General features: G+C 39.2%; 1 protein-coding gene across 1 annotated transcript; it reads right to left on the bottom strand.

Moving 5' to 3' along the window:
• Positions 1-84: 84 nt before the first annotated feature.
• LOC138204918 (matrilin-3-like) lies at positions 85-13,934 on the bottom strand. The gene is made up of 8 exons (XM_069160461.1): positions 13,603-13,934; positions 11,601-12,305; positions 9,780-9,899; positions 6,220-6,339; positions 3,440-3,559; positions 2,789-2,914; positions 344-445; positions 85-134 (listed from the first exon to the last, which is right to left on the bottom strand). The coding sequence occupies exons 1-8, from the start codon at positions 13,922-13,924 to the stop codon at positions 85-87; spliced, it is 1,665 nt and encodes a 554-aa protein (XP_069016562.1). The 5' UTR covers positions 13,925-13,934.
• Between the last annotated feature and the right edge of the window lie 1,438 nt (positions 13,935-15,372).

Genomic DNA, 15,372 nt, shown 5'->3' with positions numbered 1-15,372 from the left:
TTTTGAAGGTTACAGACGAATTCCACTGGACAACATAATTGGATGCATTGCTACTCCTGAACATGTCTTCTGGTGGCATCGCTGTTATTGCTGTAATCCTTCAATCAGATTCAGTTTGTCTGAAAGTTCATCAAGTGAACAGATAGTCAAGGAAACGGCATTTTATGACTTATTGTCATTAAAAGTACTAATTAAAGGCAAGCTAGTGCAATTGTATAGCATTTTCAAAGACATACGGTGAAAACATATTTCTCTCACATGTGAACCACAACTTTAAAATCGTAATTATTAATATGATTTGTGGATTTTCCTAAGCATCATCCTGGGTTCAGATAAAGGATATGTTTTCTGCTCAGCTCCTGAATGGTCGACTGTACTTTTTTCTGGAACACAATCTGTGCTTCACACATGCAGGCATCTTGAGTTATTTCACCCCTCATTTCCTCTGAAAAAAATAAGAAACAGAATGAGAAAAGTCAAAGAATGTGAGAGGTCTTTCGTCGTGTCATCATGTTGTCTCTTTGGCAGCTCGGTATAGCAGCAGCCAACATTTTCAGAAACCTCTAAAGTTCAAAATGAGCATAATTTGTTACGATTTGAAGAAATGTGAGGTGTTGTTTTAAATTAAAAAAAAAAAAAAAACTACCTGAAATGATTACTGATTAATGTATTTACAGCAGCAGAGATTAAGTACAATAATGATTTTTATTTTGTGAGTGAGATCAGGAAATGTATTAAAATGTTTTTATCACTTGAATTAGTGAATCATCACCTCTAGGTGCCCATGATGAGGTCAGCTTTTACTGGGATTTTAAGATAGAATCATTTAACAATAATGCAAGCAATATATCCACAGACATGTACAACAATAAATCAGTTATTGCTGCTTTGCTTGGAGCAAAGCTCTCCATTAGCTCATTTTACAACTTCCATTGCAGCACCACGAGCTCGCTCCTTAAACCAGCATTGGGCATTTTTATGTTCTATAAACCGTGCTGGACCAGTCGAGGTCCTGCTGTTCGCTGGACTTGGTAGCCTTGGTTACAGTCAGCTGCAGACTTTTACACAACTGAAGAATTAAAAAAGAAAGACATTAATATCATACAGTTACTATTGAAATAAAACGGACACACTTTATCCCAATTCTAAACCTCTTATCAGCGTTATGGGCTTGACGTTAGTCTGATGTGGAGACTGGTTCTGGTCTGTTTGCGCAAAATCTCAGCAGTTTATGTAAGATGACAGAGCTGCAGACTGAACTTTAACCTTTTAAAAACACACTTATTGTTTTAGGCCTCTGCTCGAAAATTGCATACCCATAATAAAAAGAGTACATCTCTGCAACCACAATAAAAAAATATTATATATTTTAAATATAAATATTTTTAATAATAAAGGGAACACTTGTGAGATTTGTTCAGATGTGTAAATATCAGTATATACATCCATATTTTAATAATAGTTTTGCTCAGTCTTCTCCCTGACAAGGACTTAAAGGATTAAGAGATAGAAACAACATTGCTACTTCCTGTAGCGTATGTAAACTATTCAAAAAACGTCAAGTGTAAGCACACAAGCTGCATGAAGTGAATTTCTGGTGTGCCAGTTGTATGTTTTATGCCTCTGTGGTGGCGATAGTCATAGCTGGAGACCTTATGTTTTCAGGTTGTCCCTCCATCTGTCAGTCCAGACCCGATATTACAAGAATGCCATGAGGGAATTTCTTTAAACTTGGCACAAACATTCACTTGGTTTGAAGGCTTAACAGATGAATGTTTTATGGTCAAAGGTCAAATTTTAAGCTAACTGGGACCTCATGTCCCCCTCATCCGTCTGTCCCATTCTGATGAATGTGATATCTCACGATTCCTTGAAGTCATTTCTTGAAATTTGACACAAACAACTTCAATTTAAAGATTAAATTACATTTTGGGGGTCAAAGGTCAATGCCAAAGCCTTATTAAATGGACCCATATTTATGAATGCAAAATTTTCGGCGCAACTGGAGGGAATTTCTTAAAATTCTTCTTCAAACATTTACCAGGACTCACAAAAATAGCTGGGCTCACGTAGATTTCCAGACCGTGCACATACAAATTTCAGTACATCTTGAGGGCCTGTGTGTAACACGACTTTATAGCTGTAGGAAATCTATGATTTTGAATTATCAATAACGCATCAAAATATTGAAATACTGGCATCTCACCTTAAGTAATCTTAAACAGTTTGGTATGTTGTGAAAACAGCTCTTGTCAAGTCAAGCACATGGTCCATCCCTTGTTTGATAAAGTGGGGATAGAGTGTGCATGGACTCCCTGGTCAGCAGTAGAAGCCTTGGTTGATTGTCTCTGAGGGCTTACTGAAACCAACGGCATATCTGCCACAACTTTTGGTGAGCTTGTGAGAGCTTTGTACATTTAGGTAGAAATTACACAATATAGACAACCAAGGATTCATTGTGCAGTCACCATGATGTATGTTGACAAAAGTGCAAATTCTTACGTGAACACGTTTTCTGGTCTGCATTCAACACATATCCCACTCGACACTTGCAGCTGTAAGATTCCCCATTGTTGATACAAACATGTTGGCAGTCATGTCCCTGAGCACAAGCATCTGAACCTGGAGAGAGACACTAACTGGCTTGGTAACTCAACAACAAACTCTTTGCTGTCATTCTGTATTACATTCATGAAACCACCTGCCAAACCGATTCGTGGATCTGTTATGGGATAACACAAATTATCCTAAAGTACTGAAAAAAAGTTGAAAGAAAAACGTTTCTTACGTGAGCATGTTTTCTTATCCACGTTCAGCACATATCCCACTCGACACTTGCACATGTATGAGTTTCCATTGTTGACACATATGTGCTGGCAGTCATGTCCCCGGGCACATGCATTTGAACCTGAACCTGAAAGAAAAGCTCACACCTTAGCAACTTAGTCTTATGGCGCACAAAATAATCACTTGGCATTTTGAAGAGTCTTCTGTTGCAGTTCCCTTTAACAGAAGATGATCCAACAGCCATGAGGAACTTGTCCTGTGGGGATGCTTTGAGATGCTGGATCACGCCACAGGCACAAAATACGCATATTGGAAAAACACAAAAAATCTTACGCGAGCATGTTTTCTGGTCTGCATTCAACACATATCCCACTTGACACTCGCAGGTATACGAATCACCATTGTTGACACAAATGTGCTGGCAATCATGTCCCTGGGTGCATGTATCAGATCCTGAAAAGAAACACTTCCACATCTGACTGACTTCTTCTGATGACATCATTCAAGGAGCTCTTAACCTCACGTGAATTCTCTGAATAATCAAATGTCCTTTATCAAAGTTAATGAAATCTTGTGTGTCTTATTGTTCACAATTTTAGTCTAGAAAACAACACAAGATACTGGAAAACATGAAAAAGGTCCAGGTTCTTACGTGAGCATGTTTTCTGGTCTGCATTCAACACATATCCCATTTGACATTTACAAATGTACGAGTCATCAGTGCTGACACAAATGTGCTGGCAGTCATGTCCCTGGGGACATGTACCTGAACCTGAAAAGAAGGTTTCACATCTACTAATTCAATTTACATCAATAAGAAAACTCTTGGAAAAACATCGACCTCATGATGGGTCGTTATGGCAGGGCACTTGAAATGAAACTGAAAACACATCTAAAAGGAGGGATCAGGTTCTTACGTGAGCATGTTTTCTTATCTGGATTCAACACAAATCCCACTCGACATTTGCAGGTGTATGAGTCATCACTGTTAACGCAAATGTGCTGGCACTCATGTCCATATCCACAGAGATCAGAACCTGGAAAGAGACCACATGTGATATCTCATCTCATCAGTAAAGTAAATCTTGGCCTGTTAGAGCCTCTGGCTGGCCATTCTTCCTTTTACAATTGACAGGAATTGGTACACATCCTGTACTACTTTCAGCACCTCTTCCAAGCCAGTCACATTTCTGAGCCGGGTATCTAATTTTGAAAAGAGACTTGTGAATATTTATGATTTTTATACAAAAACTTAAGCCATGTAAACAATACTGTACCTATCAGCCCCAGTGCCCCAACTTGCTGCCTGTTAAACATAAAGCCACTATTTGCATACATTATAAACTACAAGAGTAAACTCCAAGAGCTGATGTCCAACACAACCAACATCTTTAATCCTCCAGTTAGAGACCTTTATAGGATGTCTCCAAGGAGCAGGACTCTCACATTTAGATTATAGTAGAGTTGTTTTATGCAAGCATGTCATGACACTTGGAGGTATAATTCCACTTTTGATTAAAAAAAATAATGTGCTGACAGTCCTGCGCCTTTTTGTTTACATACGTCTGAACCTGAGGAGAGACTCTTGATTTAAGCTAATTACACCTGCCCCAGTAGCCAGTGTTGGAGGTTTAATGAGCCACTAGCATCAGAGAACCTCACACTTCACCGCATGCACATCAAAGATAAAAACCAAGTTCTTACGTGAGCATGTTTTCTCATCAGCATTCAACACATATCCCGCATGACAAGTGCAAAGGTATGAATCGCCATTTTTGGCACAAATATGTTGGCAGTCATGTTTCTGGTCACATATGTCCAAACCTGAAAAAAGAACACTTTCACGAACCAAGTTTGGAATCATTGGGCCATTGTGCATCTTACAATTAGCCATGAGTGATTAGCATTTCTTTAATGGCTGTGGGCATTATCTTTTACAACTTTCCTACATTTAATCAAGAAACGTGTACAAGATAATAAAAGTACAGAATACGTATTTGAAACTGCTAACAAACATGCAGGACTATGTTTCCTAGTATACAATCATCACAACAAAACTCAACCATTCCATTTGCTGTTTATCTAAGAGTTACAGTATGTACTCCCTGTACTTCCATGTGCATCAGCCAGGTCAGAACTTTCAACAAATTTCAACACATTCAAGTGCCTGTGAATTTGTTTTTCTAACACAAACACTGTCGTATCTTTCAAAAATGTATTTCACAAAGCAGCCTTTGCAACGTTTTATCAAGTAGTTCTAATTCAGTCATTTAGAGGGACACCTGACACTTTGCACTAGGACATAACAATCACAGCTATGAGCGAAACCTCAAAAGAGACACCTCCACAGCTAATGTCCACTGATACCGTTAGTAATGAAATGCTTGGGGTTGCTTCAGATTAGCCCGAATTAATGAAAAACGTATAAAGCCATGAACTCTTATCTCCATATCTCCTGTTCACGTACACTCGTACACGTATGGTAAACATAGCCCTGGGCTGACAGGTGTATCACATGCCAAAGCATGTAACATACTGTCAGCCCACTGGAGGGAATGTACGGGTCACATTTGGTCTTGAGTAAATGTGAAAAGAGCACGGCCAGCGTCCAATAAAGAGGTCATCTGCACAAAGAGGGACATAGTCTGGATCATTAGGCAGGTCTGGGGTGGGCAGATGGAACAAACTAAGGACTTCCCGGCGATGAGGGTTTGATGCTGTGAAAAAAACAATGTGTATTTTTTTTTTAAGCAATGTTAAGGTAACATATTTAAATGTATGTTAACTAACTTATGTGATGTAAAATTACTTATTTTATCTTTATCTATTATCTTTTACTAATCCTAGCCAGGTAGTTTTTGTACCTAACCGCAACCAAGTATTTTTTTCCTCATCTTAACTATGTGTTTTTTGGTAGCCAAATCTGCGGCACCTTGTTTTTCATGCTTTTTTGTGGCAAAATGAACCACAGAACAACAGACACTGCAAACGGATGCATATCAACTGATGGAGCTCTTGCGTGTGCTTTTTTTTTTTTGGTCTGCATTCAACACATATCGAGAGAGAAATCAATGCTGATGCAAATGCTGGCTGTCATGTCTCTGGACACATGTATCTGAACCTGAATATAGACACTCCAATTTGTAACGAAGGTAGTTTGTGAAGCTTATAATACATTGTGATTCAATTTATAATTCAAGTGATGGCCATACATTGTACCTCGACGTGCCTGAATACCAGTCACTCAGGTTTCTTCACATTCAAATAAAAATCACAATTTACTTCCAAAACACCGAGAACAATCTACAAGAGTTGATATTCATGCATGTAAAGCCCAGTGCTTTACTGGCTCTTGCTGTCTGAATTCAAGTTTTTGAATATGAAAATACCAAAATTTAAATCCATCCATGCAAGTAAATAACAGGTTCTTACGTGAGCATGTTTTCTGGTCTGCATTCAATACATAGCCCTCCTGGCACTTGCAAAGGTAAGAATCAGCATTTGTGACACAAATGTGCTGGCAGTCATGTCCCTGGATACACACATCCGAACCTGAAAAGAGACACTTCGAAAGCTAAAACCATCTGCTCAGCCATTCTGGGCTCGTTGTGGTGCTTAGCACAGGCGTAGCCACACATTTTATGCCTTTTATTTAATTAGCCTTACATTTTATTTTGTTTTTTTAATTAATGTAATGAAGCAGTGACACTGCACTTCAAAGCTTGAAAGACATGCATTATCATAGGCCATGCAAGGGTCTTACGTGAGCATGTTTTTTGGTCTGCATTTAACATGTATCCAGATCGACACTTGCAGATGTACGAGCCATCACTGTTTTCACAAATGTGCTGGCAGTCGTTGCCATGGCCACATGGATCAGAACCTGAAAAGAGACACATCCATATGTAGGTGACATCTAATGACATCAGGCATGTAGAGTTTGGCCTGCTGGATGTTCTGTGTGGCCATTGTTGTGTTCAGGTTTAATAAGAACTATGGTTATATGCTCCATGCAACTGCATCAGTCTTTCTCCAGATTCATCAAGTTATTCAGAAGGAGCTCAACACCTAACAGTGTACATGAGAAACCCATCAGTGAACGTATCGCTGATAAATTCATTGTCAGCGTATTTGCAACTTGCCAATTAAGTTAATCAATAACTTGTCCTCATATATTAATCCGTAATTGCTGTTGCAATTTATTTGTATAGGAACACAACTTCTAAGAGACAGGTTTGAAGAGAAGTAACAGCGATATTAGTCACAGAGAAAGTTCGTAGTTTGTACAAAACAAAACCTTAAGAGTTGTAGGCTATTCACAGTTATGTTCTTATTCAGAGCAACCCTCCAGTCTAATAACAATACATGGTGGTTTATGATCTGAAAACAATACCGCAGTTGTCTGAAGACATCTGCCACGGGCCCGCTGAGCTCTCAAGGAACAGTTATCAAAGTAAGATTTGTCATTACATGGTGATATGTCAATGGTGTTTGTATTACTGAGATTTCCCTGGATAGACTTTAGGGAAATGAGCTAACCAGGGGCTTCAGACAAACAAATCATTGAACCTACAGTTTTCTCACAACATAATATAATCATAATAGCTAGTAACCGTGGTTTACTCTTTTTAAAATGAAGGCACATTTCCATTAAAATACAGTGAAGCTGATTTTCACACCTGTATCCAACTTGAGAGCTATTACATGCATATATTGATCTGCCTTTAGGATGGCATCATAAAACACAGTCTCCCCATTCCACACACAGTGGCACAGTAGGTCAGCCGACACAAAAAGAAGAAAACAAATCACAAAAAACTTTAACTTTTGCCATAACACAGTGCGACTTTCTCGAGCAACACACGACTTTGGCCAATCAAAAAGCTGCCAGGCCATCTTTTTCCATTATTACCAAACCAAAGTATCAATCTCAAGATGACATCTGCCTCCAGAGCACAAACATAAATCTGTTCCATGCCCCTTATAGCATTAATGTCAGTCTACCAACTGACAGTTCCTTCAAATCTGTCGGGATTCTTCAGCTCTCGAAAACATGTTTTCTGGTCTGCATTCTAAACATCCCATTTGACCTTTCAGATGTACAAATCATCAGTGCCGAGACACATATGTTGGCAGACAAGTCCCTGGGAACATATATCCAAAGCTGAAAGGGAAATCTTTCACATCTGACTACCATGAAATACGCTTTTGATTGACAGGGGTCAGTGTTACAGCTCATATAAACTAAAGTATCTCCTGTTCAGTTGAGCCAAGTTGTGTCCTCTTAAAAAAGTCCCTCACAAACTGTTAATATGTACAAGTAAATGGAGGATATATAGAAAATAGACAATAAATTGTATTTCTTACGTGAGCATGTTTTCTGGTCTGCATTCAACACATATCCCACTTGACATTTGCAGACGTACGAGTCATCATTACTGACACAAATATGTTGGCAGTCATGTCCTTGGGCACATGATGCATCTGAACCTGAAAAGAAACACTTCCACATCTTAAAAAAATGTTGTCTAACTACATAAGTCAAACTGTCCTAATTAGTCATATTTCATACAAGTACAATTTATCCTTTAAATGAACGTAATTATGGTTTCACTACTCGATGTTGAAAGGGTGCTCCGGGGTTGTCGCTACACGTCAGATCAGGTGGCTATGGAGTGAAAGTTTAGATGTCGACGTTCTGCCAATGTGCCTTGGACTGTTTATTCTGTATATAGCTGTAGCTTCATTTGGATTTTTGTGATCTAAAGTACATGATTGAAAGTTTATTTATGTTTTGAAACAATAAACCTTTTTTTTTGTTTGTTTCAAAACATAAATAATTCAAACCGACATTTGCAAATACTTCTCTGTTTGCCTCTGCTTCAGAGACAGCAGACTGGATCAGGGCCGGGTTTAGAAACTTATGGCCAAAGCATCGCACCGATCTGAATAGCGGGGCAAAATTGGATATTGATTGAAATTGTCTTAAATGTAATGCCCTGGTTCCTGGCAATGATAAATAGTACATTATTAATAGTTCCACTGTTTATTCAGCGTAATAAATAAATGTCAAACAGACAATTTGAAAAAGCCTACCAATTAAAAAAAGAAAACAATTTTGTAACTCCAAAACAGCCAAACTATTTGTGGCCATTGCTTTTCGGGTGCCTTGTGTCTCTTTGTAGTTGATGCACAGCTCTTTGGGGGTTCTATTTAGTCATTACATGCACTAAAGGAGTTGCGTTTTTATTCTTTTTGTCATTTATGCTCTTCTGGTTATTGGCCCCTGAGGTCTTATGATCATTTAAGGTAGTATTACCGGCCTTCATGTATTTATGAAAACCAATATAGCTATTTGTCTTAGAAGCTGAAATCAGATCTATAGAGAAAGCTCATGTCCTGACATGAGCATGTTTTCTGGTCTGTATTCAACACATATCCCTTTCGACACTTGCAGATGTACGAGTCATCACTGTCCATTCAAATGTGCTGGCAATAATGTCCCCCGGGCACATGATGCATCTGAACCTGAAAAAAAAACACTCCCACAACTGACTGAGACAGTTTTGAGATAATAAGTAAGGAGGCTTTTGTGCAGGCTTTCACTGTGCCCTCATTATTTAATTTGTGCTGAATAGTTTCTGCCATAATCTATTCACCGCAAACCAAAACAAGTATCAACAGATGGTATGCAGTGTGTCTACAGCACAAAGTACCACAACCACTAATGTTCAAAAGGAGTTTAAACAGCTTATGAATGTGGAATTCCAACACGCTATCAAAATTATTTTCATAAATATATTATGTTAGACATTTCTACTTCTTTTCCGTTCAATTCCAGATCAAACTTTAGGCAAGATTCAGTCAAAATTCAGTCAAAACAGAAATGTTAGCCATGTCCTGCAGTTTTCAAGTTTTCAAAGAAATACAAAAACATAGTCAGACACTGAGACAATGTATAAAAACATTAATACAAAGATAAAGATTCTTACGTGAGCATGTTTTCTTGTCCGGGTTCAAGACAAAGCCCGACTGACACTTGCAGTTGTATGAGTTGCCGTTGTTGACACAAATATGCTGACAATTGTGTCCCCGAGCACATGCCTCCATACCTGAAAAGAAACACTTCAATGTCTGATTGGATTAAGTCTAGTGAAATCAGTTGTATTTTGTGTTGTATCTCTGTATTAATACGTTGTAAGTCTGTATTGAGTAATCTGTCACATGCAGGTTAGTTTGCTTGATCTCTGCGCTTCATCTACAGTGATGATGCAGTGAATTTGTACCGATTGAAAATTATTATTTGTGGAAACAAGACAAATATTCAGCTGTTACACCATAGGTTTTGATTTTAAATTATCAGAATAAAAACCCACCTTTTTAACAGCAAAAATTCCATGCAGTACAAAATCCAAACACAAACTCTACTGAAGGCTCACTCTTCAGTAATCGTTGTGTGTCGTCACTAGTGTTATCACTGCGGTGGACATACAGTCTCAGTGAAACACAGATTTTATTATGAATTCACTCCACAGGTTCATGCAGTCATGAACAAATAGTGCTCTTCGGTTTGCGTTACTGGAAGCCTGTCGTTAACACAAAATGCAACCAGGATGAATGTTGCATGACGAGCATGTATAACTTCAGCTTGCAAGTTTGGGTGGTAACAAAAAGTTGGACATAAAAATGTAAATACTGACATTTTTTAATCCTCTTTCTATTTGAGCACAATGACTGAGCTATATGGGGGGGGGGGTTCTGTGCAAAATATTTTTTAATGTAAGAATAGTACTTGTATTTTGAAAGCCTCTTACTTCTTACATCGCAAGTTCTGATATCACCCAAACGTATCATATCAACGAGCAGCTGGGCTGGATCAAGCCTTCCTGAAGCCAACATAATACATGACATAATATATGTGCATTTTGCAAAAAATAAGTAAAAGCGTCGTAACGCTTTTTTTTTTCCTGAAGATGAAACAAATGAGGTAAAACTATTGAACTCTAAGGGCGTAGTTTGCAGTTATTGGAAAGACTCCTGTCTTTGAGCTAAGCGATGCTAACCAACTGCTGGCCCCAGCTCATATTGAGCAGACAGATATGAGAGTACGAAACAATCTTGTTATCTAAATTTTGGAGGGAAAGCAGTATTAATATTTGTCGAGCCATTCCTACAATTGGCCTATAGCCTTTTTTCTTTTAATGAGCGTATTCAAAAATAATGAAAACTTTGTGCTAAATATAGGCTACACTAAAAGACATTTCCACTCGAACAGACTCAAATCATACTCAACGCAAGTTTGTTTAGTTTTTGCCTTGCATTACAAGTGTCTGTTAATCATCTGTCAGAGACTGCGGAAGCACAGCTTCAGATAACAGAGCAGGGCTCATGGCATTGGGCTCAAAAACGCAGCACAGCGAGTGAGGAGCAGCGTCCTCCCAGTGAAAAGTACAGACATCATCATGTTGGGTTTCAACCATTTTAAAGTATTCAAGGGATTTTACTCTGAGTCAGCAGATTATCAGCGATCAGAGGTTTGTCTTCTTCTTCAAGTTGGTTAATGTATAACTTATTGTACATGCTTAATGCTAACTGCATTAATACTACTCTACTTTTTCACCATCTGCATGGCAGCAGCTAGTGAACACCTTTTGGTAGGAATTCCAAACAAAACAAGTGGCGGTAAATCACTGGTTACCTTTGCCCTTGTTCTTAGGAGCAAAGAAGAAGACCAATGACTTTAGAATGGAGATTCCCTCTATGGTGCTGCCCATACAATCACAGATGAATATAAAAGAACGGATCTGACATACCCTTCTTTCCTTTATCGTCACGTTCAATATTTACTTCTTTACCGGCTTTCCTGCCACCTAGATCTAGTCCAAAATCATCAATTCCAGCATCTATTGGAATATCTGCACTCCCATTATCATCATCCTTACCACACAAGGTTTCCCTAAATTTGAAAGTGAGCTTCTCTATGACACCATAGGTCTCCACATAGAAGACATGGTCGTCATGGGGTTGGCTGGCCATGAGCCTCAGGGACGCCATATCAGCTCTGTCCACTCCCACCGCGTAGATCTCGATCCCAGATGTTCGTGCTGCCGCTGACACCTCCTCCACCTTGTCCTGGGGTCTCCCATCTGTCACTATGATGGCCACCTTGGCGATGTTCGGCGAGCCAGTTCGAGCCCCTGCCTCCACGGTGAAAGCTTTCTCCATGGCGGTTTTGATGGCCATGCCCGTCATGGTGCCTGAGGCGAGGGGCTCAACTCGAGCCAGCGCCTTCTTCAGGGACGACTTGTTGAAATACGTCTTCAGTAGAAACTCAATCTTCACTGTGCTGGCATAATTGACGAGGCCGACTCGAGTGGCATCAGAGCCAATCGCCAAGCTGTCCACCATGTCTTGCAGGAACTCCTTGGCCTTTTCAAACTCAGCAGGGCGTACACTGCGAGAGCTGTCTATGATGAAGACCAGGTCTATTGGCCGATTTTTGCAGTTGGACCTTGTTGCTGTAAAAAAAAAAAAAAAAAAAAATGTTTTCAATGGATTTGCAAGTGTGTCTGTTTTCAGACAGAGTGCAATATGACAACAGTTACTATTGTAAAGGAGAAACTGATTTAATGTTATATTGAAACCAACACAGGAGCTCCTATGGATGTATAACCCATTGCATCGCACGCACACATTTCTTCCACTATTTGCTTAGTTGGCCAGTTCACCCAAGACTTTTTTTTTTTTTATTAAGTCAAAAGCTTTGCTTATCTTAAGTGAAAAAAAATATTCGATTCATATTGAGATAAATGTTAAAATGACATAACAGTTAAAATCTCACCTCTCAACTATCATTATACCGAAATCAGGAAATGTAAGAATGCTTATAAAACACTGATGTAATACTGGCTGAATGCAGGTGATGTAAGAAACTAATGATGAAATTACTAAGTACACACGCTAATCAACCTTTTCTCTAGCCAATAAAGATTAAACCTTGAAAAAAAGACTATTCTGGGGCATGATTCAGTATTAAGAAGCAAAGAGGGTGGGGGATTGATTTTTCGCTGTGGCATTATTAGTATAGAAAGATTTCATTAAAAATGTATATATAATTCGGTATGTTAGGGGGATATGGCTTACATGTGAGAGGAAAGCCAAGTCATAACTCCTCACCTATCTTTATGGTGTTGATTAAGGTTCAGTACCTGCACTAGCTCTGATGGATTCAGGAGAGCTACTCAAGTCTTGAGTTTACTGCCAGGATATAAATGGAGCAGGTTTGAGTTGCAGTGATGAGGGCAGCTGACTTTTCTGTGGTGGCTGGTGATGAAAGGGCTGATAGCGAGGATGAAACCTGGAATTTGTGCCACCACCACCAGCTATGCAAAGCAAGAGTGAAAAGGCAGAGGGGAGAGCATTGGCATTGGTTGCTTTGATTTAAGGAGGCAAAATGAGCATGCAGAAATAGTTTTTGATGAGTTTTTGATTTCATTTATGAATTTTCTCCAGAACATCAGAAATGTATTTGTTTTATTTCTAAACAAATCAAATACTCACTAAAGGCTACATTTGGGACTGGACAAAAAAGCTGAAAAGGCCTAATACAAATTGCACAGACTACATTAACCACATTGCATTCCAAAACCCTCCAGTTTCTGACTCACACTTGGGATCCTTGCATTTATCATGGAAAAAAAAAGTTCCATAAAAAAAATCTTTACTGACCATTTGTAAAACTGCACTCACGCGTCAGCATGCACAGCACGTGGATTAATCGTGACAACTAAAAGGACACAACATCCACCAACTAACCTTCAACGTCAGGTGCGCGGCTCTCCTGCGACTGAGTCAGGTGGTTATTGGTGCCTGCCCGCCGCTGCTTGAAGTCCCGGATGGTCTTATCACCCCGTTTGACTTCTTGGAACATTTCTGCATTTGGTACTTCATCCGAGGTTTGTTCAATAGATCTGATATCTTCGTGGCGCTCATGTAGCCGCGGGGGGACCTGCGGGGACACTCGTGGGATCAGAGGACGAATCTGCCTGTGCAGTGACCGAGGCTGCGGTAAAGTTCCCAGAGATCCCGATGAGAGGATTCCAATAAAACAGACCAGTCTCCACGTTAATGAAGTCATGTTGTCTGCGCGCAGTTTATTTTTTTTCTGTGTCCCTCCTCCTGGTGTCCTCTGGGTGTCCACTAGCCTCCTACTACTGAGTGTAGCCCTTTTATATGACCCGGTCCACGCATGCAACATCAGCGGAGGGAGCCAGAGACCCAATCAAAAGACTGCCCAGAATAAGTGAGGGTAGTGCCTGAGCAGCAGCATCTGGTTTTTACTTCACTAATGTAATATCGTCCTTGAATTCTGGGATTTGATCAAATTTTGAAGTTACATTCAAAGTAATTATATTACAATATATATATATATATATATACAATGGTACCCTATGGTAGTAGAAATTGTAATTAATGAATCAGGAGACAGGCTGTTAGAAGGGAATCAGTCGGTAAATGTCACAAAGTAAAGCATAGTTTTTAGGTGTGCTTCCACTCAGCAGCAAATAGTTTAATTTCTCAATATTTTACACCCTTCCATTATTACTCAAGATTTCTTATTCAAACAACAATCAGCTCATGTGATACCCTACAATGTTATCAATTCCATAACCAAACAAATTTTTTTTTTAAATTAATAAAAAATAGCTCCACCTCGACCACAAAATGCAGTTTACATCTATCAGTGAGAGTAATCCAATAAAATAATAAAACACTTCTGCAGGGGCTATACTGTTAGATTACTAGCAAGAGGAATGCAAAAGATGTCAGTCTTTTTCAGAAGGTGAAATTTTTTTTAAAAAATTATAGTTTTTTTTTTACTGACTGTAGTATTGCAAATATGCATAAAGCCTTCATACAAACAAGAGACATTTGTCTAATGTGTTCTTTGATTTTGACTTCTGTCTACAAAAAAAAAAATACATTTGGACTTGATAGTGGGCCCAAAATAATTTGCCACATGCAGCATCGACAGCATCATTTTCTCCATATTACTCTAGCGTTGTGCCTGTGACAAATGCCATGTGACTGATTTAACAAAAATACACTGCTCCAAAAAATAAAAGGGAACACTTAAACAACACATCTGAGATCTCAATGAATGAAATATTCCAGTTGAAAATCTTTATTCATTATACAGTGGAATGCATTGAGAACAAAATAACATAAGAATGATCAATGGAAATCAAAATCATTATCCCATGGAGGTCTGGATTCAGAATCATACTCAAAATAAAAGTGGAAAAATCAGATCACAGGCTGATCCAACTTCTGTGGAAATTCCTCAAGACAAGTCAAAATGAGGCTGAGTAGTGTGTGTGGCCTCCACGTGCCTGTACGCACTCCCTACAACGCCTGGGCATGCTCCTGATGAGACCACGGATGTTCTCCTGAGGGATCTCCTCCCAGACCTGGATCAAAGCATCAGTCCACTCCTGAACAGTCTGTGGTGCAACGTGGCGTCGGTGGATGAAACGAGACACGATGTCCCAGATGTGCTGGATTGGATTCAGGTCTGGGGAACGG

Source organism: Embiotoca jacksoni, unplaced genomic scaffold (genome assembly GCF_022577435.1).
Source record: "Embiotoca jacksoni isolate LCO1_2020_lvr unplaced genomic scaffold, fEmbJac1.0.p SCAF_27, whole genome shotgun sequence".
NCBI lineage: Eukaryota > Metazoa > Chordata > Actinopteri > Embiotocidae > Embiotoca > Embiotoca jacksoni.
This window is presented reverse-complemented; position numbering and strand designations above follow the sequence as displayed.